Below are 26,626 nucleotides of genomic sequence, written 5' to 3'. Positions count from 1 at the left end.
GTCGCTTTCCATTTCTGGGAAGGAGTGTGAGTGCCACTCAGGACAGTGTTGAGTGTCAGCGTAGAGAGGGGCGTCCGGCCAAGAGTCCCCTCCCGTCCCCTCCCCTCCCCTCCCCTCCATCCACTGAGCCTCTGCCACAGCTGCTCCCGCCCGGAAGAGTCATTTCTTTACTGGTTCTGGTTCCCAGTCCCGCCAGCTCCCAGGGTGCAGTCTCCATCCCTGCTCTGCTTCTCTTCTCCGCTGCCGGGGCTCAGGGCGGGAGAAGACAGGAAGGAGAAGAGTCCTATGAAGTTCAAGTGGAAATCTTTGCTGCATTGTTCTCTCTTCTCTATGAACACCAGCTTTTTAAGGCCAACAACTCTGTGAAAGTGAAGCCACGAAATATTTAGAGCGCTTGTATTTTAGAAACGAGAATCTACAATACTGTGGGGCTAAGATTCCTGTTTATGACATTAAATTGCCCCAAAATAGATATACTCCTAGTTCCCCTATATACTAACAATTATTTTTCAATAAATGGCAATGTTAGGCTCTCCCCTTGACAAGAGGTTGCTTTTCCGGCATGATATCCGCAGAGTAAACCGCTTGTTAAGTACAGGCCGATAAATATACGCTGAACGGCTCTTTCAGCCTTGCGTTGCCATCCTATAATTTACTTCTTTCTTTTGACGGTGCAGCTACAGCAGCATGTGAAGTGGTTATTCTTTATGAAAACCACATCATGCGATTGCGATTATGAGAGTTTACATGGTTGCTTATGCTTTTACCTTGCAATGGATTTTTTTTTAATTTCCTGATTTAATGAAAAGTGACAGGAAGCATAATTTAGGCAAAGAACAGAATCTGAGAATACATTCTCTTGAAATATTCCACGACATTAACTTTATTTATTAAGGAAGACACCTTATACCTACATAGCATCTTACGTCAAGGGATTTGGGTGCGCCTTTCAGCATGAATCACATCAAGATATTTTATTTAAATTCATTTTCTATTTAGGGAAACTGAGGCACAGCGCCATCTGAGATCTAGAAATAAGCCCAGACGTTCTGCACTTCCCGCAGGGCCACAACAAACACACTGTGCCCCCCGGAGCCCAGAACTCTTGTCTTGAGTGCCGTGGTCTCGTTCCCTGGACGGGCTCTCTTGTCCACCCTCCCTGGGTAACCCGCCCCTGCTCAGGTTCAGGAAAGGAGAACGGAAGCAGTCTTCCCTCAGCTGGTTCCCCAAGGCTCCCGGGAAAGCCACCAAGAGGAGGAGCCCGGTGTGTCCCACGCAGTGAGGCCGCCAGGAAATAGTGCATCATCGCCTGGTCGCCTGCACTGACCACACCCATTTAGGAGACGAGCAACAGAGGTCCTCGTGCTCCGGGACTAAGGACAGTCCCTTCATCGACAACCTGGGTTCTGCCCCAGTGACCTTGTCCGCCGCATACGCCCCATCCGACCCCAGCCTCAACCTCCTTCCAGGTGGCGAGACCGCGAGCAACTCCAGTCTCACGGCCTGGAGGCCTAGGTCTGCCCCGTAACATCATCAGGATGAGGAAGGGGCGCCCAGGAGGCGCAGCTGGGCCCTAGGCCTCAGCGTGACCCTCGCCCTCTTGGTCGAGGTCTTGGCTGTGATCTCAGCTCACTCCGCTCTTGGGTACAGGGTCGGGGGCCAAGGTGACTCTTCCTGCAGCCACAGCCTGGACCTCTCGTGTCTCCCCAGCCTGAACCAGATGCACCTCCCGTGCTTATTCCTTTACCTAACCACTCACTGCCCCGGCACGGCGCGCTAGCGGGTGGTCAGCGATATCCCGCTCCTCCCGTGCTTATTCCTTTACCTAACCACTCACTGCCCCGGCACGGCGCGCTAGCGGGTGGTCAGCGATATCCCGCTCCTTAGACGGAGCTGTTGCCAAGCCGGTGCGCGTTGGCACTGGCCTTAGTTGTGACGACGAGCAGCGAGCGGCGCCGTCCGCTGAACGCGCGCCATGGGCCAGGCCCCAGGAGGTACTCGTGTACTGACCCGGTTAACCTTCACAGCCACCTTTGAGGTCGCTGTGACCCTTGTTCCCTGCAGGGACAAGGCGGGGTTAAGTGCTCTGCCGAGTGGCACACTCTCCGCCCTGGTGACCCTTCCCCGGGCCGGGCCCGAGAGGCAGAGGCAGAGACCTTCCTCCCAGCCCTGCCTGAGGTCAGTCGCAGCCAGAACCGTCTGGACAAGAGCACAGGCCGTGGGAAGAGCCGGGAGGGTCTGCAGCTGCCCCACACCGCCCCCTTCGGGCCTCTCCCTCCCCGTCTTCACATACGATGAGAAAAATGACGCCTCACAGGGTGCTTGGAGGGACGACTAGATGAGAAAATGCCCGTTGAAATACTGCCATTTGGCCCTCACGTAAGGAATTCTCGAAGCTTAATGATTTTTGTTTCACTTCTGCACAGGGGCCCCTCGTCCCACCCTCCGGTGGTTCAAGGACGCGGTCTCCATCAACAAGCTCCAGAACCCTCGATACCAAGTGCTGGCAAGTGGAGGCCTGCGCGTCCAGAAGCTGCGTCCGGAGGACTCAGGGATCTTCCAGTGCTTCGCCAGTAACGAGGGCGGGGAGGTCCAGACCTACACCTACCTGGACGTCACCAGTGAGTACTACCCCCCGCAGAGCCGGCCTCCCCAGTCCTCGCCCCACGGACATGGCAGAAAACGCCAGTGTCCGTCCAGCCCGAGCACCCCCATCTCGGCGCTCCCCCGGCCCTCTGGAGCCTCGACCTTCCCAGCCCTTGAACACACTGCTTTGCTGAAACGTAGGAACACACTCCCCATTTTCCTGGACAGAACTGGAAAGACGGTTAAGTGAACAGCATCTCATCCCGAGTCTTTTTCTTTGGGTCTTTTCTCCATTTTTTATATTCATTCTCTATTTTAGTTTTATTGAACAATTATAGTTCTTTCGTGACTTGCTTTTATTGTCCCAGAAACAGAAATACTTTGGCACTCTGAAAAATGAAGTAAAGGTAAAGGTTTTTATTATATTTGCGGGTTTTCTCTTTAATCTCCCATCGTTGCAATGTTGTTCTTCTAAAACGAAGTAGAATTTAGTGACTAGGGAACCCTACCTTTCACGTCTGCCCTTTTGGAAGCAAAATGCTGAGAGCCATCGGAGAAAGCAAACTGGTCAGCGTGTGCGTGGCCAGTGGCTCTCGTCAGCCAGAAGTAGGAAGGGACCGACGCGATCCTGAAATAGTCACGCATATGTTTTGGTAAACTAGGGGTCATTTCCTCCAGCCGTGGCCGGGGGTCAAATTTCCCCTCCGTTGTGGAGCATCGGAAACCAGTGTCGCTTCAAGCAGCGGAGGTAATACTGGGGACTTAAGCCAGAAACTGAGTTCTGATCAGTTAGAATTATTTCAGCCTGTTTGGAATAGTGGCTGTTGTAGGGCAGGGATGGGCAAGCTTTTCCTGTAACAAGCCAAATGGTGCCTGTTTTCGCCTTTGAAGGACGTGGTTTCCCTTGCTACTCCTCACCTTGCTGTCGTAGCCTGCAGGCAGCGCAGACGATTCTGAGCAAACGTGGCTGTTCCACAGAGCTCCGTTTACGAAAGCAGGGACAGGCTGGCTTAGGCCCAGGCTGGTGGTTTGCAGACCCTGCTCTCCGGAGAGACCCAGGGCAGATCACCCGATTTCTCTCAGACTCAGTTTTCTTTTCAAAATGGAACCAACCAGCCCAGTTCACAGGGTTCTTAGGGGGATCGGTTTGGAAATCTAAATGAAAGTGCTACTTAACCTGGTTACCGTGACAACTGGAGAGTGAACAAATAAATGCGTGATAATGGTAACGCTGCATATCTGTTTTGTAAGTACAGGGTTTGGCAAAATGGATGTTTTTTTAATTAAAGTACTTTTAATGAAAGAAAAATACTGTGTAAAACAATCAATATTTATTTGTTCACTTAACAAACGTTTATTGAGCGTCTGTGTCAGTTACTCTGGGCCCGTGAGGCGCGGGGACAGAGCTAAGAGGATGCTGTGAAGGAGAGGGTCTCGTGCTTCCAGGACGGAGGGTCCTGGGGGAGGGGAGAGACGGCAGAGGACGCTGGGGGCCCTACACAGGAAGACTAGGCGAGGCCCAGAGCGGCCAGGGATGCTCGTTAGAGGGCGGGCGCAGCGGGCTGGGTTCTCTGAGATGAGAGGGTTCTTACTGGAGCTGAGGCCTGCAGGTGTGGAGGACACTGCCCTGCACGGCCTCGGAGAGGTGCGTGCCACGGTGCAGGTGGGAGCTGCAGGGTCCCGACAGATGAGTGGAGGGACGGGCCGGCCCAGGTGTGTGCGGGCACGAAGGGGGCGAGCGGGGCCTTCGCGGCTCTGAGATGGGCACTGGTCGGGCGTCGTCTGAAGCTTTCAGAGGGCCTCCGCACCTGGTGTGGGGGGACGGTGAGGGGACGAGCGGAAGAGACCAGTCGGGGGGCCCCCACGTCGTCCAGGGGTTCGCACCAGAGGTGGACGCCCGGCGGGGAGGGAGGGCAGAGGCGGGCGGCTGCCCCGGGGTCCACTGGGCCCACCCGCTTCTGCCCCGGGGGCATTGGCCCAGGCACCCCAGGGACCCCCTACACAGGATTTGGGCGCTGCAGGTCACAGCTGGGACTCAGGGGTTCCGGCTTAATCTTTCGCAAAGTAGCGCCGAGTCAGCGGACAAACCGGCCCGAGCTGCCGCTGTCTTCCTGGGTCTGACTCAGGGCTGCTGGAAGCTGGAGGCCCGGGCAGTCCCCCGTGAACAGGAAGACCCAATGCTCCCCCCAGGAATTCTTCTCTGGTCGTTTGAACTTTCAGAACGGATCCTAGGAAGTGTCAAAGTGTCATCTTCAGGACGATGTAGGATATTCAGAAACTAGCTTTTTCCTTTTTCTTTACGTAGTGAAAGCAGCTTGTTTGATTTATCTAAATAAACATCTCTCTTCTCTTTAACGTCGGTCAAAAACAGTTTTTCCTGCTCTTCCCCACTTGTGTGTCCATTACGTCACGAGACCGTATTTCTCTTCAGGCTGTGAACAAAGATGGTGATGCCTGGGAGACGGGTAGTGGAGGGTTGTCGTCGTCCTGAAAGGTTTTCATTTTTCATCGCCTAGTTATCTCTCTGATTAGTTCTGTAAAAGCCCAGGTGGATGACTCCACCAGGCTGGCTTGAGCGTTTCCGAGGGACGACACACTGAATATTTCACTGTTCACCTCCTCTGCCTAGATGTCGCCCCAGCCTTCACCCAGCTTCCGGCGGACACCACGGTTACTGACGGGACGACAGCCGTCCTGAGCTGTGAGGTGTCCGGGGCTCCCAGGCCGGCCATCGCGTGGAGGAGAGGTAAGCGCTCGCACCTGCTGCAGGGCGCGGCCGACGCAGCAAGTGGGCCCAGCGGCCCCGCGTGGTGTCGGTTATTCTCACTCATTCGTTCGGTAAAGAGTAAAAATCCATTGACTGAGCACCCACCAGGGGCCGATGCTAGGGGCACGGGGAGGGGTCAGACGAGCGAGACCCCTTAAGCTCCGTGCAGCTCACAGCCTAGAAGAGGAAGCACATTTCTGTACACCGTGCGAATGGTGCTTTCCTCCGTCAAGCCCTTCACCGGGTGCCCCGGGCCTGACGGGCTCTGGATTTCAGCTGCAGCTTCCCCTTTGTGAGTGAAGGAGTGCTTCCTTGGTAATAGTCACAGTTAAGGCTACATCCGCCTTCATTTCTAAGAAAGTTGCTCTATCACAGGATCGCTTGCCTCCTCCACAGCTTGACATGTGTGGCTCTTAATCCGACTGTAGTTTCAGTTCCTGTGAAGAGTGGTGTCACATCTTGGGCTCTTTGCAGCTCCCCTGCAGCCCTGTCGACACGTTCAGCACACCTGCCACTAAACGAACAGCACACGTGGTCTGTCCTTAACGAACCGCGGCTGAGTTGGGTTCATCCTCATAGATTAGCTGGTCATGCTTAGTGGACTGTATCTGGGTGAAACGTCAAAACTTACATCGTTTTTCACTCCCAGAAAACCAGTCGGTGGCTTCCCAACTCTCAAAGGTATGACTCGTGCACTGGGGCCGTGGCTTTTAAAGATCTGGGAACCTACAGATTAATCAGAAAGAAGGGTTCTTTCATTTTATATATTTTCTTTTTGTCTTTCCTGATTTAGAATGTAATAATGGCTTTATAGAGAAATTTTTCAAATGCATACACGTATAAAGAAAACTCAAAATCAGTCACCCAAAGGAAACAGTCACATACATGGATCATAACTTGTGTAACCGACTCTCCCAACATTGGACGATTAGGACGCTCTTGGTTTCTGTTATTCTAATTAACGCTAAAGCGAACTTCTTTGGTTACTCTTGTGCATAAAGTTTCCGCTTCCTTCTGATTATTTCCTCACATTATCTTCTTGGGTGCGGCCAGAGCATTACCTCGTCTCGAACATTGCACGTCTCACGCTGCTGTTTTGTCTGTCGTCCCCAGGGAACCACATTCTGGCCAGCGGCTCTGTGCGGATTCCCCGGTTCACGCTCCTTGAGTCTGGGGGTCTGCAGATCACCCCTGTCTTAATCCAGGATGCCGGCAACTACACCTGCTGTGCGGCCAACTCCGAGGGCTCCCTGAACGCGTCTGCCACGCTCACCGTGTGGAGTAAGGACCACAGCCCGTGTGCAGCTCTCTGTTAATAATGGTTTAATCAGCGTGTCATCTGTGCTCGGGGATGTCAATATATGCCCTTGGACTCGCTAATCCAATCAAAGGAGAATCATTATTTTTACAACTAATTTGGAGAAATCTGTTGAGTAATTAATTTTTCAGCTTCTAAAAGAATAATTAGAAAATGTATTCAAAGATTTAATGGGGACGTTTCAGGAGAGAGAAAAGATTAACTTTTTAACCTCAGTAGAGTAGGGATATGACCCCCAAAACTAGCTCAGACAAAAAAAAACCTGATAGGTTGGCTAATCTTATAAGCATCACGTAAGAAAAGTGGACCCAGGATGAAAATCCCAGAGAAAGCATTTTTTCTGTACTATCATCATAGCCAACTAAAACATTCCTCATCTATTAAATATAGATGTTTCCTCTATGTTAGGAGTGAACTGAAGGATCTTTGTGGTTCCTCCAGCTTTTCTTTCTCTTTATTTTATCTATAACACGGGTTTCTGAAATGCAGAATAAATTGTCTTCCAGAACATAAGGATTGGATTACCAAGTGTTTAGCTTCACTGGCTGATAAACTTTTCTCTCTCTGCTTCATCCATACCTATATCACTAAAATATTCTTGTTCAAAGAAGCAAGAGACAGTCAGTGCTCACCAATAGATTTTTGTAAAGCCATCTAAACGAGGAGAGGAATTTTTAACTTGCCTGAGTGACTAACTTGTTAAAATGCCATCCTTGAGGAAAAGCTAGATTGTGCTTTGTTTCATGTCTGCTTAGCGTTTCCTATGAAATAGTTGGTCCTCTTCGATAAATGACCCTTTCTCATTTGTTAGGTGTTCTAAAAATATCACAAGTTTAAAAGGAATGAATCCAAATCCTCCAATATTGTTAAGCACTGAAAAAGAGCTTTTGTTCCATTTGGTGGTCTACTCTATCCACCACATCTGATTCATCCAGTGTCCCCCAAAATTAACCATAAATTTAAAAGCTTGTGGAAAACTGATGTCTGCATCTCTGTAGGTCCCTCACCGGAAAATTTTGTGGATCTGCTGAGATTCAAAATTATAATAGCACTAGACTGGTTGGTGCAGTGCTGTGTGGCCTGCAGGGGTCTCCCCAGGCGTCACCTACTCTGTTCTGTCCCAGCGTGAGTGTAGCAGCTCCCCCTTTCATAGACAAGAAAACTAATAAGCTCAGAGGCGTTTCTCTGGATGCCCCCCTGGTAAGCCGTCGGGCTGGGCCCTGAACCCAGTCTCATGGCTCCAAGTTCCGTCTCCTTTCCTCGTGCCAGAGCGGCGCCCTCCCGAGAGGTGTGCAGCGTGGGGACACACACCCCAGGGCCGTCTCCAGGGCCTTGGCCCTGGCAGCTGTGGAGTGTCGGGCGGCCGCAGGTCCGGACGATCTTGCAGGCCTGCACCTGGCACCAGGCCCCACTGCTTACCGACCCCGTGGCATCAGGCAAGACCCTGTACTTGTATCAGTTTTCCTTCCTGGTGACTGGGAAAAGGATTGTCGCAACCCTCACAAGACTGTTGTGAGGATCAAGTGAAACAGCATAAAAGAAAGCACTTTGCAAAGTCATGACGTGCCGTGTAGACGGTAGAAATTACCAGAATGTTGACAATCTTGGGAAAGAATCCAGGGTGTAGAACCTGCTAACCATCTGCATACCATCTTCCTTCTTGTTTCCTTCCGGAGTGTCTGAGGTCCGGGAGTGACCCGAGACGGGCTGGGGGAGGCGGACAGGCTTGCTTTCAATTCCCTGAACGTTTCTGGGTGCTTTCCGTGTGCACTGGTTTTGCCGAGCTAAGAGAAAACTAGGAGGTTTTGATGTCAGATGACCAATTCGTCACGCCCTGAGGGAGGAAACGCTCAGGCACGTAATCTTGTCTGAGTCGCGGCTTGTGTCTTTCCAGATCGAACGTCCATCGTGAACCCTCCGGAGGACCGCGTGGTGATTAAGGGGACCACGGCCACGCTGCACTGTGGGACCACCCACGACCCCCGCACTTCTCTCCGGTCAGCTCGGTCAATTACAACATTTGGGGCTCATTAGTATTCTGGGAGCTGGGGAACTGAAGTAGAGATGAGAAGGGAGAATTTCAGAAACTTTGATTCCAGCCCCAGATCCCTGATTAGAGCATCTTACAGTTCTGGGCTCCATCATTAATCACACAAATCCCATTTTCCACTCCAGCCTTATGTATTATTTACAGTGAGCTATGTTCCACTTCATGACTTCAGTACAGCTTTTCATGATTTTTCTGCCAAGGTTAATACACTATCTGTAAAACGTACTTGTCAGAGGCTGATACTTAATGAGAGAAAAATCCAGAGGGATCGAATGGGATTTCAGCAGTGTTTGTGCTGGGGCTGTGCTAGCCTCGAGGGGTTTTCTCTACTCCAAGGATGGCTCCAGTGTGTCATGGGGAGAGGGAGTTCCGCATGGAAGAAAGGCACCTGCGGTTATCTAACACACTTAGAGGAAACTGCGGGGAGCCAGGGGACCCAGAGGACGTGAAGGGCCACGAAGTGGGTGGTGACACCTGTCTTTGTTTGACTCAGACGGGGACGGTCGTGATGAAGAACGTGACAGCCCAGGTAGACACGCGGCAGCAGACACAGCTGGCTGTCGGTGGCGAGCTTCTTCCCAAAGGACTGCCACTTTCAGAATAGTTTTTAATTTTCAGAACCAGCCTTGAAAATGAATCTAGAAAGAAAGATGCAGTCATCCTAGTATTTTAGCCCCAAAGGCATGCAGTTAGCCAAATGATAGAATCAAGATGCCCTCCTTCTTTCTGGAACATTTCACACTGAGCAGAGGGAGGTGGCTGTCGACGTTTACATACGTTACTCACCGGATTCGGAGACTAAGCTGTTTCCTCACTCTTCCTGGGCAGGTGTTTGACAAATCGTGAATTTCCACGCCTCTACCTGTCTCTCTGGAGTTTCCCCAGAGCTCAGAAACCAAGTTTGCTTTCGTTACAAGAAAGTTGAATGCAAAACGAAGAAACGAAAGCCAGCAAGTTAGAGATTACCTGGAGAAATCTAGGATTCTAGGAAGGAATTCATTCGTTTCTAAAGGACTTGGGAGTGTCACCGAACGAAGGACACATGAGCCAGTTTTCTGCTACCCTAAGGGCACACCAGAAACCCCCCTCAGACCTTTGTGGTTTTCTTGTAACTTCTTTAGTGTGATTAACTAGACAAAATCGGAGCTTCCCTCCTGAGAAGGAAGTAGGCGGCTTACTCTGGGGCACCCTTTGTCCTGGGTTCCTTTGCCCCAAGGAGCACCTGGCCCTAAGGGACACTGGCTGCCGAATGCTGCCCCCCAAGTGAGCAGCTGATTCACTTCCTTCTGGTGGAGACAGTCCTGCTCTGTCCGGCGGTAATTTTGTAAATGTCTGTGCTCTGTGTGCATTAAGCCTTTAAGGAACGGGGTGCATTCTGGAAATCCAGTCCAGTACTTGGGAAAGGAAAGCCAGCACTTTGATCTCATCCAGCCGTGACTAGTGAGGGGCTGGACTGGCTCCTAGTGGAGTCTACATTTGAAAAGAAAAATGTGCTAAAATGTCATAAGGAATTAAAAGAGAAAGAAATGAAGTTTTAAGTCTGCCAGAATGGTTGGATTTTTTTTAAAACATTTTTATTTATATTACATTATATTATATTATTTATTTATGGTTGCACCGGCTCTTAGTTGCAGCACGTGTGCTCCTTAGTTGCGGCTGGCAGGCTCATTAGTTGTGGCATGCGAACTCTTAGTTGCAGCATGTGGGATCTAGTTCCCTGAGCAGGGATCGAACTCACGTCCCCTGCATTGGAAGGCAGATTCTTAACCACTCTGCGACCACGGAAGTCCCCAGAATGGTTGGATTTTAAGAAAACGTGTACAGGGACACCCTGGGGACCTTGCCCCCTGCCCAGGCTACACTCTTGTCCCCCAGAGACCTTCCTGCAGAAGCAGGAGGTACAGTTGCAGTGGTGACACGGGTGGTCAGGAGCCCTCAGACTCCCCGTCCTGAACCCAAAGACAGACGAATGTCTGCACTTGTCTTTTTGTCCTGTTTTAACTTCAGCATCTATCTTTGTATTGTGACAAGACATCTGGTCACTTTTCCTTTTTTTTTTAAGATGTAATTCACATAGTAGTAAATATCACCCTTTTAAGAGCACAGTTTGGCAGTTTTTACTGTACTCACAAGGTCATCAGTTGCTTGCTTTTATTTTTTTTTAAATATATTTATTTATTTATGGCTGTGTTGGGTCTTTGTTGCTGTGCACGGGCTTCTCTAGTTGTAGCGAGCGGGAGCTACTCTTCCTTGCGGCACGCGGGCTTCTCATTGTGGTGGCTTCTCTTGTTGCGGAGCACGGGCTCTACGCACGCGGGCTTCAGTTGTGGCACGTGGGCTCAGTAGTTGTGGCTCACGGGCTCTAGAGTGCAGGCTCAGTAGTTGCGGTGCACGGGCTTAGTAGTTGCTCTGTGGCATGTGGGATCTTCCCGGACCAGGGCTCGAACCCGTGTCTCCTGCACTGGCAGGCAGATTCTTAACCACTGCGCCACCAGGGAAGCCCCAGCTGCTTGCTTTTTAACAGACAGGGAAGGATCAGCGACCGGGGTCCTAACTCAGGACTCTCTGCTTGACCCACAGCTACGTGTGGAAGAAGGACAACGTGATCATCACCCCATCTGGCAGCTCCAGGGTTGTGGTGGAGAAGGACGGGTCCCTCCTCATTAGCCAGACATGGTCGGGCGACATTGGAGACTACACCTGTGGGGTCATCTCTGAGGGCGGGAACGACTCCAGGACAGCCCGCCTGGAGGTGATGTGAGTATCGCGGCTGCTCCGTGTTCACAGTGTCAACCCTCCCCCACGTGACCATCACGTAACACGCGCGATGGGTCGCAAGCCAGCAGTCAGAGGCCACCGCCTTGGGCCTCAGGCATGTACGCTCACAGGGTTGGGGTTTTTTTGGTAACCTTAAAATGATAATATGTTCAGCCTCGGTTTAGATGGTTTAATTATTGGTTTTCCTCCTCATTGATCCCTTTTATCACATTCTCCGCATTGAGCCCATATCGTTGTAGACTGTTTACCACACCGTGTGTAAGTGACAGCAGGTCCACTTTTCCAAGTGATGCCCGTCAGAAGCTTCCGGTCAGTGTCGGGTTGGCCCAGGTCCCAGGAAAGCCAGCGGCCTCTCCGTGAGCCCCGTTCCCTCTCCCTGGGCCTTCCTGTGGGTGGGGGCCGTGGGAGCCCTGGTTGCGTCCGCCTCTGTGCTCCGAGCTCATCCTCCCACAGCTCCCTCTCCGCACGGGCAGGAAGCTGAAAAGCCTGCTGACCCGGTGTGTTTTTTCTGACATGTATTTATCTGCTTTTTAAAAATGTTGCCCCCCAAAATGTTCCCCCAGCCCATACGCACAGAAGTAAAACCGGAAACTAGAGAAGCGGGGCAGGGCTGGCCGGGCAGCAGCCCCTCTGGTCGACAGGGGCACGCTGGCCGTCAGGAAGGGCCTTTGAGAGGATTGAGAGGTCTTTCTCATGGGACTCTGCCCACTGCGATGCAGGAAGGCTTCTATAGGCAAAATTCATTCCCTGAAATAGGCTGTGAACACTGAGTACAGGGGCATGTCTCATTTGCCTTTGAATCCCCAGGCCCTGGCCGAGGGAATTAAAAAGGAAAAGGAAAAACACTTGCTCTGTGCTGCACCCAGGGCCCCCCGTGTTTGTTCCACACATACCTGAACAAGCAGCTCTCCGCCAGCCTGTGCGTGGGATTTGACGGGTTAATGACGGGCAGCTGCTAGTCCAGAAAGGCCGGCTGTCGGAGCTGCGGCACCTGGGAAAGCGCCGTTCTACCTCCAGGCTGGCCTCCCCAGGATGACCTTGTGCGCCGCAGAGGTTAGTCACCTGTTGTGATCAAAGATCACCCAGTTGCCTTTCAGCCCTAGAGGACCAGTGGGGGTCTCCCCACCCTGCCTCTCGCCACTGGACCCGCTGACCCTGGGCTCTTCCTGCCCTCCTGGGCCCCCGGGCCCCCATCCAGGGCACCTCAGCCTCTGCTGCCTCCAAGGCTTGGCCTGGCTCTTCTGTCACCTCCCCCTGAAGGGCGCGCCCCTCCTCTGGGAATCAGTGCAGGATCCCTTCCTGCCCCCGGGATGCAGGCTGTCTCTCCCGTGCTTCCCAGCACCTGCTCCGCCCTCGTCAGCACCGATCACGCGGGCGACTTCTTTCCTCTTGAAGTAGAAGGATGGCACAGCTCTGCATTGTGAGTGCCTGGCAGTGTTTGATATACCTTAGGCGCTCCATAAATACACGTTGGTTGGTTGAATGAATGTGTGTTTGTTGCAGGCTCCTGGCGATCCTCCCGGGTCACCTTCCCTTATATGCTCACGTGCCCTGGGCTCCCCCCACCGTCGGGAGCTGGACGTCCAACCCTTGCTCAGCTCTGATCGGCTGGCTTTCCTCCTCCATCCATAGCTCACGTGGGGATCTTTTTAAAAATTGTTGATGACGTTGGCATCCATGACCAGTGAATTCACATAACGCGCTGTGCTATTCACAATTTTTAAACTACCTTTGAGAACTCTCAGATCATCCATCATTGGTACCACATAAATAAGTGTTAGCATTTCATAAACACTCTGTCCGCAGAAGCCAAATTGTGTGCTTCCAATATAGTGAACTCTTCCTATTCTGCACAACGTTTTATGTTCTACTGATTTGCACATCTCCCCTAGTATTTGCTTATTTGATTTCCTCTAAGTAAAATACATTTTTCAGCAAATGTTGCTGTATCTATAAAATAATAGGCTTTGTGTGATGGTAAAACACCTCATCTCTAAATCTAGAAATACTTGCAGATTCGTGATTCAAACCAATTTAGGTACAGCTGGTTACGGAGCTGGTTTGGAAGACTGGTTCCTTGTGAACTGTTGGTGTAACAAGCACTCCACTCTCCCAAATCAGGGTGAGCGGGGAAGGGTGTAGGTTAGAGCGCGCTGTACCCTCACGTCCAATAAGGTCTTAACTCTGAGACATCAGTGATGACGAGAGCAATAATGACAGTCACGGCTCGGGATTGTAGGGTCTTCTGCGCTTCTCGGAGAACTTACAAACCCAGCCCAGGGACATTTTCCTGACTCACTCAGATGACAACAAAGAATGTCCCGTTGCAGGAGTGACTGAGAGGTACTTGTGGCTAAATAGTGTCCTTCCGAAGGACCTTGAAAGCCTGCTTCCCCAGCCTCCCCACTTGAGTTAAAGGCTACTTTGTTAAATGTAGAAATTAGGAGCGTCACAAGTGGGCTTTTCAGAAGCAGGCCGCCTGCTGGCAGCTCTCCTGTTGGTTTGCTCGGTAGTTGGTGCAGTGCCAGCCGGGGGCGGGGCGGGGGGGGGGGGGGGGGTAGGGCACCGTGCGGGCAGAAGCCACAGTCCCCGCAGGGTCACCGGCTCTGGAGCGAGGCTGGCCTGGAGACCCCTCCCCGGTTCTCCCTGACTGTGTGACTTCGGGCAGGTCACCTCGCACCTCGGTCTCAGTTTTCTCACCTGTAAACTGGGCACGTTGCCATTGACCTTAAAGGGTGGCCGTGAGGTTTGAGTGGACCGCTGTTTGTAAATCCTGGCCGGGAGCCTAGCTTAGGGCAGACAATCAGTCACAGCTCTTACTGTTCCTCATCATCTTATAAAAAATGTTCCTCTTTTCATCCGCGGCACCCTCCCCGTCACCCAGGGCCAGGAAGTTTCTCTCTTTCATCCTCTGACACACGAGGTGTGTCTGTCTGCTGCGGAGCCAGCCCACCGTGCATGGAACGGCGCCAGGTGCATAGCAGGTGCCCCATCAGTGTCTGAGGAAGCCCTGCTCCACTTACCAGGTTGAAATGGGTTTGGGATTTGGTACCGCCGAGGAGGTACTGATTTCTGAGACGTCTGCCTCATCCTCTCCCCGAGAGGAGAGGCGTCTGCAATCCCAGAGGGTGTCCTTATGCGTCTGGTAAATTAACAACACACGGTCATCATTAATGCCAGTCACCAGTTGTGTTAGCTGTGTCTCTCCTGCTAGTTTGCTAGGGCCTTACAGGAAGGAACTGGTTCTGGGGTGACTCCAGACCCCCAAAGCTTCTTGCTGTGAGGGACCAGGCGCGAAGGCTTTTTGGATTGATTGTTAATCATTTAAAGACCCAATTAGCATTGCATCATTCCTTCTGAGATCAGAGACTAATTCTTCTGAGCCCGGAGTACAGAGAAAAACCTGACTTAGAGAGCGACTGGAAAACTCGGACCCCGAGGCAGTGGGAGAGGTTTCTTTCAATAAAACCACTTCCGACAAAGCCATAATAAGGAGCGAACAATTCAATACCATCTCTCGAGAGTTATCAGGCCCCCGTCGCCTTCATCCTCAGTGTGAAGCCAGAGGAGATGGGTTTGACCAAGGTGTCATTTGTGCGTTAGAGGGACAGCGCTTTTGCGTAGGAAATGCTTACCCAATCCTCTCCCACCAGAGCAGCTCCCCATGGCCACCACTGTCCCAACTGCCTTCTCTCGAGCCTCTCCCCAAGCCGTTCCTCTCAAACACACCTCGCTTCATCGCCGTCCCCTATGGCCCAGGTTTTGTTGTTAATTTCTGATATTATGGCGGTGTCATTTTCCTGATGGTGATTTCTCTTTAACTCGCTTAAGTGACAGCACTGGCCTCGTCCCCATTGTCCCTGTTGTTCTCAGAGCCTTTCAGCTGCCGCCCTGTCTGCAAGTCACTGTCTGTGAGTCACTGGCTGATCATTTATCTCCTTTCAGACTTGGCGGAGAAGGTGCCAGGACACAATCTCCCGCTATTAGATGAGCTTCTCTGAGATGGATTCAGAATATATTAAAGCCTCATTTATCGGCTATTGATGGGTTAGTCAAGTATCTCGCAAAGCTTAATTTTCCAGATAACCGAAACATCATTTACAGAAATAGTGTACACTTCCAATGCATATTAAAAAGTTCTTTGCATTAGGAAACAGGTAATATTGGACACGAGGTACGCTAGAGGGAATTTCCATGGAGGGGAGAGGCTGGAACTAGGGGGAAAAAAATCTAAATTTCCTTCCAACTCTGAGTCCTGTGATGTCTGTAAAGAACACACTTTGCGTGGGCCACCCTCCAGGGGCGACCATGGACTCTTTTGGGGCAGCAGTGGACGAGGGCTCGTTATTTCCAGCTGCATCACGGACAGTGATGTCCTTGGGCACCACTGGGCTTTAGATCTCGGTTCCTGTTCTAAATGCCTCAAGGCCACTTTGCCTGTTAAGTTCCGAAGTCTCGTCAATCTTTTTAAGTCTTTTCTCACCCCTCCACACCAAGCTCAGGGCTGCCATTGTTGCTGTTCAGGTACCTACTTCTGGCACGCCCTGTGGCATTCTCCTTGGTGGCTTTTCAGCACTGGGCGGGGGACGTCGGAAGCCACTCTTCCCAGACTCACACCCTGGGTGAGCATCGAGCTCTGAGGGCTGGACAGAGGGACTGGCCTAAGCTGCTCCAAGGACTTCCTCAACTGAAAGGGCTACGAGCTGCAGAGGGAGTCGAGGGGTGGACGTGATTAGTTCTGCTCCAAAGTTCGTCGAGGGCAAGAGGGAGGCCCAGGAAGTCTTCACAGAGGAGAGACTGAGCTTCGGAGCTTTGGAGGCTGAGCTGGATTTTCCGGCACAGGTGGGAACGGCCTGGCTCAGGGAGCTGCAAGTCACTGGTGATGGCCTTGGTCACGGCCGGGCGGTTCCACGCACCCGGTGTGGGGACGGAGCTCGTGAGCATGGAGAGGGAGCTGCAGACGGCGCAGGGGTGTGGCGTGACCCCGGCAGTGCAGAAGGTCCCAAGCGGCCTGAGTGCGACGGCTCTGGGAGGGCTGGGGGGTGGACGGAGCAGAGGGTCTGGCGCGTGGGCCTTTCTAAGGTCCAGCACGTAGGACTCGGTGACTCACGAGATGCCCGTGTGCAGGGTGGACAGTGGATGGAGTGGAGATCCTGGAGCGTCACCACCGACGGGAAGGAGGGACGGGCAGACAAGATCACTAGTCGTGGCGGGAGGAAAGGCTCATGACTCGCTGTCAACCGGGAGGCAAAACCCCCCGGAATGTTTTATTGGAGCCTCTTCCTGTGGCTGCTGTAAGGTGCCACTCAGGACCCCCCCCCCCCCCCCCCCCCCCCGCCAGCGTCTCGTCCACATCACGCAGGTCTTTTCAGGCTCGTAGGTTCTGCATCTGCTTCCAAGGCCTCAGGTCGCCTGCACGTCTCTCCTCCTGACTTAGAAGTGAGACTGTGGTGGCCATCGGGGGGCCTTTTTGAGCACGGCCAGTGTCTGCACGTAGAAAACGGCCCGGACCCCAACCACCCTTGTCAGCCTGCTAAGTTAACCCTCCTCATGTCAGAAAATCTTCCATTTCAGGGCAAGTCCTTACAGCGCAGTTCTGACACTGAGTGCCTGGAGTTAGCAGAGACCCCACAGGTGAAGGGCACTGTCCCCAACAAGACTGTCCTCGCTCCAGCGCCAGCCACTCGCTCCAGGGCTCACAGGCCCCCGTGCTCCTGACAGACTCACTCCCCTGTCAACTCAGTAACTCCCTAGAGAGACCCCCAGAGCTCAGCTAAATGCTTATTTACTATCTCAGTTTTATCATAAAGAGTAAAAGTTAGGACCAGACAAATGAGGAGATGCACAGGGCACGGAACGGGAGGGTCCCAAGCACAAAGCTCGTATCCTCAGGACACGCCACCCTCCCGGCACATACATGTCTGATCACCGACCAGGACACTCATCTGAGCTTGGTGTCCAGTTCTTATGGGGTTTTATTACGTGGTCACGACTGAATCCTTGGCCACACGATTGAACTCCGTCTCCAGCGCCCACCCCTCCACTTCCCGGGGGATCAGAAGGTCAGGCCGATGTCACTGTCTCAGAGCCCCAGCCCTCTGATACATGGTCGGTCTCTCCAGCGTGTATACCCCCCTCCTGGAGCTATGCAGGGGCCCCCCAACGAGCGACCTTTAGCACAAACTCAGGTCTGGCCTGAGGGGCCCACCATGCATAGCAAAGACACCCCTGTCACTCAGGAAATTCCAAGGGTTTACTTCCATCCTGGGACAAAGAAGAAACTTGTCTTATTTGGAAAATTTATCCAAGTTTATTCTTAGCTTGTCTTCAGGTGGGACTGTTTCAACAACTTTGGTTTGGTTTGGTTTCAGAACAAACCAATTCCAGCAGGAAATGGGGAGAAGCAGAAAAGATGTTTTCATCCTGGCATTTTCTTCATATTGGCCTTCATTGGAAATCCAAGGGAGGTTCCATTATTGGAGAACTCAGATAGAAATAACAGCTCAGGACTTCCCTGGTGGCGCAGTGGTTAAGAATCCACCTGCCAATGCAGGGGTCACGGGTTCGAGCCCTGGTCCGGGATGATCCCACATGCTACAGAGCAGCTAAGCCCGTGTGCCACAACTACTGAGCTTGCATGCTACAGCTACTGAAGCCTGTGCCTAGAAGCCCATGCTCCACAACAAGAGAAGCCACCGCAATGAGAAGCTGGCACACCACGACGAAGAGTAGCCCCCGCTCGCTGCAACTAGAGGAAGCCCGCACACAGCAATGAAGACCCAACACAACACAGCCAATAAATAAATAAATAAATAAATAATAAATAAATATTTTAAAAAATACATACAGTAAACTGATTTTTTTAAAAGCCACTAAAAAAAAAAGAAAGAAAAGTTCCTTTTCTGATTTAAAGCTTAATTCACAAATAGAAAACAAGACAACATTTCAAGCTCAAGTTTATTCTTTATTGTACTGATTTATGATTTAAAGTTGCAGTCTGGCTGAATGGATACAAAAACAAGACCCATATATATGCTGTGTACAAGAGACCCACTTCAGACGTAGAGACACATACAGACTGAAAGTGAGGGGCTGGAAAAAGATATTCCGTGCAAATTGAAATCAAAAGAAAGCTGGAGTAGCAATTCTCATGTCAGTGCAAAACAGACTTTAAAGACTATTACAAGAGACAAAGAAGGACACTGCATAATAAGCAATCAAGAAGAAGATATAACAATTGTAAATATTTATAACAACTGTAAATATTTATGTACCAGGCTTCCTGGTGGCGCAGTGGTTGAGAGTCCGCCTGCTGATGCAGGGGACACGGGTTCGTGCCCCAGTCCAGAAGATCCCACATGCCGCAGAGTGGCTGGGCCCGTGAGCCATGGCCACTGCGCCTGCGTGTCCGGAGCCTGTGCTCCGCAATGGGAGAGGCCACAGCGGTGAGAGGCCCGCGTACCCCAAAAAAAAAAAAAAAAAAAAAAAAAATATTTATGTACCAACATAGGAGCACTTCAATGCATAAGGCAAATGCTAACAGCCATAAAAGGGGAAATTGACAGTAACACAATAATAGTAGGGGACTTTAACACCCTACTTTCACCAATGGACAGATCAACCAAAATGAAAATAAGTAAGGAAACACAAGCTTTAAATGACACATTAAACAAGATGGACTTAGTTGATATTTATAGGACATTCCATCCAAAAACAACAGAATACACTTTCTCCTCAAGAGCTCATGGAACATTCTCCAGGATACGTCATATCTTGGGTCACAAATCAAGCCTTGGTAAATTTAAGAAAACTGAAATTGTATCAAGTATCTTTTCCAACCATGATGCTATGAGACTAGATATCAATTACAGGGAAAAAAACTGTAAAAAATACAAACACATGGACGCTAAACAGTACGCTACTAAATAACCAAGAGATCACTGAAGAAATCAAAGAGGAAATCAAAAAATACCTAGAAACAAATGACAATGAAAACACGATGGCCCAAAACCTATGGGGTGCAGCAAAAGCAGTTCTAAGAGGGAAGTTTATAGCAATACAATCCTACCTCAAGAAACAAGAAAAATCTCAAATAAACAATCTAACCTTACACCTAAAGCCATTAGAGAGAAGAACAACAAAAACAAAACCCAAAGTTAGCAGAAGGAAAGAAATCATAAAGATCAGATCAGAAATGAATGAAAAAGAAATGAAGGGAACGATAGCAAAGATCAATAAAACTAAAAGCTGGTTCTTTGAGAAGATAAACAAAATTGATAAACCTTTAGCCAGATCATCAAAAAAAAATAGGGAGAAGACTCAAATCAACAGAATTAGAAATGAAAAAGGAGAAGTAACAACTGACACTGAAGAAATACAAAGGAGAGATTACTACAAGCAACTATATCCCAATAAAATGGACAACATGAAAGAAATGGACAAATTCTTAAAAAAGCACAACCTTCTGAGATTGAACCAGGAAGAAATAGAAAATATAAACAGACCAATCACAAGTGCTGAAATTGAAACCGTGATTAAAAATCTTCCAACAAACAAAAGCCCAGGACCAGATGGCTTCACAGGCAAATTCTATCAAACATTTAGAGAAGAGCTAACACCCATCCTTCTCAAACTCGTCCAAAATATAGCAGAGGGAGGAACACTCCCCAACTCATTCTACGAGGCCACCATCACCCTGATACCAAAACCAGACAAAGATGTCACAAAGAAAGAAAACTACAGGCCAATATCACTGCTGAACACAGATGCAAAAATCCTCAACAAAATACTAGAAAACAATCCAACAGCACATTAAAAGGATCATACACCATGATCAAGTGGGGTTTATCCCAGGAATGCAAGGACTCTTCAATATACGCAAATCAATCAATGTGATAAACCATATTAACAAACTGAGGGATGAAAACCATGTGATAATCTCAATAGATGCAGGAAAAGCTTTCGACAAAATTCAACACCCATTTATGATAAAAACCCTGTGGGAAGTAGGCATAGAGGGAACTTACTTCAACATAATAAAGGCCATATATGACAAACCCACAGCCAACATCGTTCTCAATTGTGAAAAACTGAAACCATTTCCACTAAGATCAGGAAAAAGACAAGGTTGCCGACTCTCACCACTATCATTCAACATAGCTTTGAAAGTTTTAGCCACAGCAATCAGAGAAGAAAAACAAATAAAAGGAATCCAAATCGGAAAAGAAGAGGTAAAACTGTCACTGTTTGCAGATGACATGATACTATATATAGAGAATCCTAAAGATTCTACCAGAAAACTACTAGGTCTAATCAATGAATTTGGTAAAGTAGCAGGATACAAAATTAATGCACAGAAATCTCTTGCATTCCTACACACTAATGATGAAAAATCTGAAAGAGAAATTAAGGAAACACTCCCATTTACCACTGCAACTAAAAGAATAAAATACCTAGCAATAAACCTACCTAAGGAGACAAAAGGCCTGTATGCAGAAAACTTTATGACACTGATGAAAGAAATTAAAGATGATACAAACAGATGGAGAGACATATCTTGGATTGAAAGAATCAACACTGTGAAAATGACTATACTACCCAAAGCAATCTACAGATTCAATGCAATCCCTATCAAACTACCAATGGCATTTTACACAGAACTAGAACAAACAATATCACAATTTGTATGGAAACACAAAAGGCCCTGACTAGCCAAAGCAATCTTGAGAAAGAAAAACGGAGCTGGAGGAAATCAGGCTCCCAGACTTCAGACACTACTACAAAGCTACAGTAATCAAGACAGTATGGTACTGGCACAAAAACAGACATATAGACCAATGGAACAGGATAGAAGGTCCGGAGATAAACCCACGCACATGTGGTCACCTTATCTTTGATAAAGGAGGCAGGAATATACAATTGGGAAAAGACACCCTCTTCAATAAGTGGTGCTGGGAAAACTGGACAGCTACATGTAAAAGAATGATATTAGAACACTCCCTAACACGATACTCAAAAATAAATCTCAAAATGGATTAGAGACCTAAATGTAAGGCCAGACACTATAAAACTCTTAGAGGAAAACATAGGCAGAAGACTCTGTGACATAAATCACAGCAAGATCCTTTTTGACCCACCTCCTAGAGAAATGGAAATAAAAGCAAAAATAAACAAATGGGACCTAATGAAAGTTAAAATCTTTTGCACAACAAAGGAAACCATAAACAAGACGAAAGGACAACCCTCTGAATGGGAGAAAGTATTTGCAAACGAAGCAAGTGACAAAGGATTCATCTCCAAAATATACAAGCAGCTCATGCAGCTCAATATCAAAAAAAAAAACCAACCCAATCCAAAACTGGGCAGAAGACCTAAACAGACATTTCTCCAAAGAAGATATACAGATGGCCAACAAACACATGAAAGGATGGTCAACATCACTAATCATTAGAGAAATGCAAATCAAATCTACAGTGAGTTATCACCTCACACCAGTCAGAATGGCCATCATCAAAAAATCTGCAGACGATAAATGCTGGAGAGGATGTGGAAAAAAGGGAACCCCTTGCCCTGTTGGTGGGAATGTAAATTGATACAGCCACTATGGAGAGCAGTATGGAGGTTCCTTAAAATACTAAAATTAGAACTACCATATGACCCAGGAATCCCACTACTGGGCATATACCTTGAGAAAACCATAATTCAAAAAGAGTCATGTACCACAATGTTCATTGCAGCTCTATTTACAGTAGCCAGGACATGGAAGCAACCTAAGTGTCCATCGACAGATGAAATGGATAAAGAAGATGTGGTACATATATACAATGGAATACTACTCAGCCATAAAAAGAAACAAAATTTAGTTGTTTGTAGTGAGGTGGATGGACCTAGAGTCTGTCATACAGGGTGAAGTAAGTCAGAAAGGGAGAAACAAATACTGTATGCTAACACATATATATGGAATCTAAAAAAAAAAATGGTTCTGAAGAACCTAGGGGCAGGACAGGAATAAAGATGCAGATGTAGAGAATGGACTTGAGGACACGGGGAGGGGGAAGGGTAAGCTGGGATGAAGCCAGAGAGTGGCATGGCCATATATACACTACCAAATGTAAAACAGATAGCTAGTGGGAAGCAGCTGCATAGCACAGGGAGATCAGCTCAGTGCTTTGTGACCACCTAGAGCGGTGGGATAGGGAGGGTGGGAGGGAGACGCAAGAGGGAGGAGGTATGGGGATATATGTATGCATACAGCTGATTCACTTTGTTATACAGCAGAAACTAACACAACAGTGTAAAGCAATTATACTCCAGTAAAGATGTTAAATAAATGAAGTCGCAGTCTATGTTAGAAATATTAGTTTGTTTATAAATGGTGTGGTGGGTTAGAGAGAGCTGTGTTTCTTGGGTAGCTGCAAGCACATAACAGCTTAATAAATTTCAAAGTGTAATGAGTACATTTTTAAATTAAAAATATCAAGGATAATTATGGCTTTTTGTGCTGACCTATGTGGGTTAGCAATAATTGATGTCTAAGAGAGACCAGAAGCTGTTAGTGGGTGAAGCGGGTGATACCCGGCCCCGCCTTTCCCAGCACTCCTTGTAGGAGAAGAAGCCATTCTCAGTGGCCACAGGACAGGGTCCTGCTCCCGGAGCGTGAGATGTAAAGGTTAAATATGGGCTGGGCAGCTCACGATTGCAAGGTTGCTGACCCGTCGGTGGTAGAAACCATGCAGTTGGATTTTGACGCTTCGTCACCAGTAAATCCCAATGAAGACCCTTTGTGTTAGTAACTTCTTTCCAGAATTTATTTGCTTTGTGTTTCCATTTTATAGCCTTGCTGATGCATTGTTTACTATTTCCGTGGGGTTCCGGTTAGTGTTTTTACCGCATTTCCCTTCCAGTGCTTTCCCCAAATCTCCATTATCCAACAGAAGACAGAACAACAATATAACCTCGCCAGCTCAGTAACGGGGCTGCTCCGTTGTCCAAGAATACATACGGGCATTTTGGCTGGTAACTCCAAATGGCTGGTGTCAGAAACTTCCACAGTAAATTCTATTTCCCAGGCCTTTTCCTATTCTATGGCTTGCTGCCTTCCCACTAACAGCCTCTAGCTGTAAAAACAAACTGTTGACCAAGTTTTCTCAATTAAATAGTCTACTGTATAAAATCGGCGCCCCCCCCCCCCACTCGATTTAAGTGAGAGTCATTAGTTGTTTAATCCCTACCAGAGGGATTAAATCAAATTATGTTTGGAAAATAAAACACATTGTGAATGCTGAAGGGTTTTCTGGGGGCAGGGAGTAGTTAGTATTTGTGTTCGGGGCGTGTTTGATGTTCTCCATTTTCAAAACATTGCACACAAGGACGAGGCAACATAAGAACGAGGAGGCTGACCCGCAATTCTGACTTGCGTTTTCTTTTCTTTTCTTTTTTTTGTTCTTCTGCATCCAAGCGAACTGCCTCATTCACCCCAGAACCTCCTGGCCAGCCTGAATTCTTCCCACAGCCATACCGTGATGCTCTCCTGGGTCCGACCCTTTGATGGAAACAGCCCTGTTCTCTACTACATCGTGGAGCTGTCTGAAAACAGTAAGTAACAAAGCAACACTGTCGCCATGGACAATAATCACATTTCTCCCTGTGCTCTTAACGTCCTTAACCTTTACTTCTGGCCCAGTCCCAGAACAGCTAGTAAAACGTTACGATGCTTTACGGAGTTTCCAATGAAAACCACAGCTTGGGCTTCGGGAAAATTAAAGGGCGGCCTGGGAACCTAGGCGGGCAGCGGTCGGAGTGGCTGGAGGGCCTCCAGTGGGAGCCTGGGCTTGGGCCGAGGCCCCAGATGGCTGTGCCCATGGGGCCGCCCTGAGCAAGACTACCCAGTTCAGCATGGGACGAGCTTGGAAATGCATGAACAGTGCCTCCGCCTGGGGCTGGTCTGAGGGTCAGCAACAATGATAGTTAACCTGTTTTGGTGGTTTGGGCGCAGACGTCATGCTAAGGGCTCAGTGGGCCGTCTCCTTCCTCACCTTCCTCGGCCTCTCAGCAGCGGTCACCACCATCCTTCACCAGACAGTCTCCTCCTTCATTGGACTCCCCTCCAGCCCCACTGGCCACCTCCCCTCCTCTCTTCTGCTGGCCTCTCCTCTCCACTCTCCCAGAACCTCTTCCTAGGACATCTCATGCATCCCTGTGATTTCCAGTGGCGTCTTTTCCTCATCTTTGGCCTCCAGGACCACAGATGGAACCCACATAAGCAGTTGGCATCTCTAGTCTGGTTGTCTCACAGATGCCTCCAACTTAGGTTCTTCAAACTCTGTCCTAACTGTTCCCGCCTCATCACTGCAGCCATTCTAATCTCAGTGTGTGCCCCCTTGGTGACTCCTGTATCACTCAAGCCAGAAGCCCAGGAATAGTCCTGGGTTTCTTTTTCCCTCTCCCGACCCCACTCCCACCCCAGTGCATCAGCAGCCTTGCCCGTCTGTGTTCTAGGACGTAGCAGGAACCTGCTCTCCTCTCTCTGTCTCTCTAGGGCACGGTTCCCTCTCACCAGGACAAGTGCCACAGCCTCTTCCAAACCGTTCTCACACAGGCCGAAACATCGACCTTCCTAAAATATAACTGGACTATATCCTCCCTCCCCCGTACGAATTCAGCAGGGCCTGGAGCAGAACCCACCCCGCCTCGGCCCCCGGGAAGCCTCCCAGGCCACTGCTTTTTGCTCTGTGCCACCCACCGTGTTTCACGATGTCTCCCTAAGGGCCAGGCTTCCCCTGTCCCAGCCCCTTGCCTGGAGGCTCCACACACGAGCTCCGTTGAACTGCTTCCTGCCGAAGCTGGCTTCCTGCCTTTGTCATCCCACTGTTACTCCAGGCTCCTTCCTGGGGCCTCCCCCAGGGAGGAGCTGGCCAGACCATAGGTCACTGGGCTCTTGTGATGGTCAGCTTCCCTGGGCTGGCAGCCGGTCTCATCGTGACGTTATTATAAGTGGGTCTCTGTTTCAGGACAGCTGGGAGTGGTGGTATCCCAGTGTCCCCCCAGCCAAAGCGGGCTGTCCTGCTGAGACCCCACAGGCACTGGGCACCACCCACTCCCTCAGGCAGGACAGCCTACGGTTCTGCCACAGATCTTCCCAAGCTCGCTCGCCCTGTACACTGTCCCGCTGGCTGTTGACTGAACTCACGGGTTTCCCCTAATTACCTTTGGTTCTTCCACCTCCTCTCGCACGATGGATCCCCCTTCCGATCATTGCATGCTCAGACCGCAGCAGGCCCTGTCATTCAGTGACGTGCGAGTGTAAACCCCTGGCCCAAGGTCGCAGGTGGTAATAGGCGAGGAGGGGACTCCGCCCAGCCGTCAGCCCCTGGAGCCTGTGCTCTTCCTGGCGGCCAGACCACTGCAGAGAAGCTTTAGGGGGCAGACCCCTCCCTCTTGTGCTTTAGCGGTGACTGTGGTGAAAGTGGACCCTGGATGGCACTTGGGTGTCAGTCTCTGCGGGGATTAAAGGAAGCCGCTCTGTGGACCTGCCTTTATTTGAATTGGGCTCCCCCAACCCCTTCGGTATGCTACTCCCATGTCCTGCCTTTCTAAATGTTCACCCTTGACTACAATGGCTTCGGTTCCAAGCACATCCTAGACTGAGGTGCCCGGGGCCCAGGCGCTCGCTCCCTCTCCGTGGTCCTCTGCGTTGCCTGATCTGGTCTCTTTCCTCAAGGAGAGGGTAGGGTGTGAATGGAAATCAGCCAACACCCATCTTAGTTTTAGTTCAACAGCTCTGATCAAAGAGGGGAGGGATTGGCAGTATTTATTGACGTAAATTTTCTGGGCGGTTAAGGTTTTCCCGAGGATGTCAGGGCCGCGTGGCCTGTGAGCAAAACGGGACCTGACAGGGATCTGCACGGAGAGAAGTGTCAGAAGCAGGGCCCTGGCAGAGGTGACCCCCGCTGGGTGTCACCTCCTTGAGATCAGGACTGTGTTTTGCTCGTCTGTCTTTGTGCCCTTCAGAGGCGCTCACCAGATGAACTGGGTCAGTCCCTGGCAGAGTCCCCAGTGGTGGACTCAAGTAAGTTATAGTCACAGACCGTCTGCCAAAAGGGAAGTGCTCTATGGCACCCCGGTTACA

General features: G+C 49.8%; 1 protein-coding gene across 1 annotated transcript in view; it reads left to right on the top strand.

The window, feature by feature from the left end:
- Window positions 1–26,626, top strand: part of SDK1 (sidekick cell adhesion molecule 1) — a 530,463-nt gene that overhangs the window by 308,167 nt on the left and 195,670 nt on the right. The window contains exons 8-13 of the mRNA XM_032606677.1: window positions 2,427–2,621; window positions 5,216–5,332; window positions 6,467–6,634; window positions 8,566–8,668; window positions 11,302–11,478; window positions 23,957–24,093. Coding sequence (XP_032462568.1) covers window positions 2,427–2,621; window positions 5,216–5,332; window positions 6,467–6,634; window positions 8,566–8,668; window positions 11,302–11,478; window positions 23,957–24,093 — 897 coding nt within the window. The remainder of the gene's footprint in view (window positions 1–2,426; window positions 2,622–5,215; window positions 5,333–6,466; window positions 6,635–8,565; window positions 8,669–11,301; window positions 11,479–23,956; window positions 24,094–26,626) is intronic.

Source organism: Phocoena sinus, chromosome 15 (genome assembly GCF_008692025.1).
Source record: "Phocoena sinus isolate mPhoSin1 chromosome 15, mPhoSin1.pri, whole genome shotgun sequence".
Classification (NCBI taxonomy): domain Eukaryota; kingdom Metazoa; phylum Chordata; class Mammalia; order Artiodactyla; family Phocoenidae; genus Phocoena; species Phocoena sinus.
Note: the sequence above shows the minus strand (reverse complement) of the source record. Positions and strands in the feature narration are given on the sequence as shown.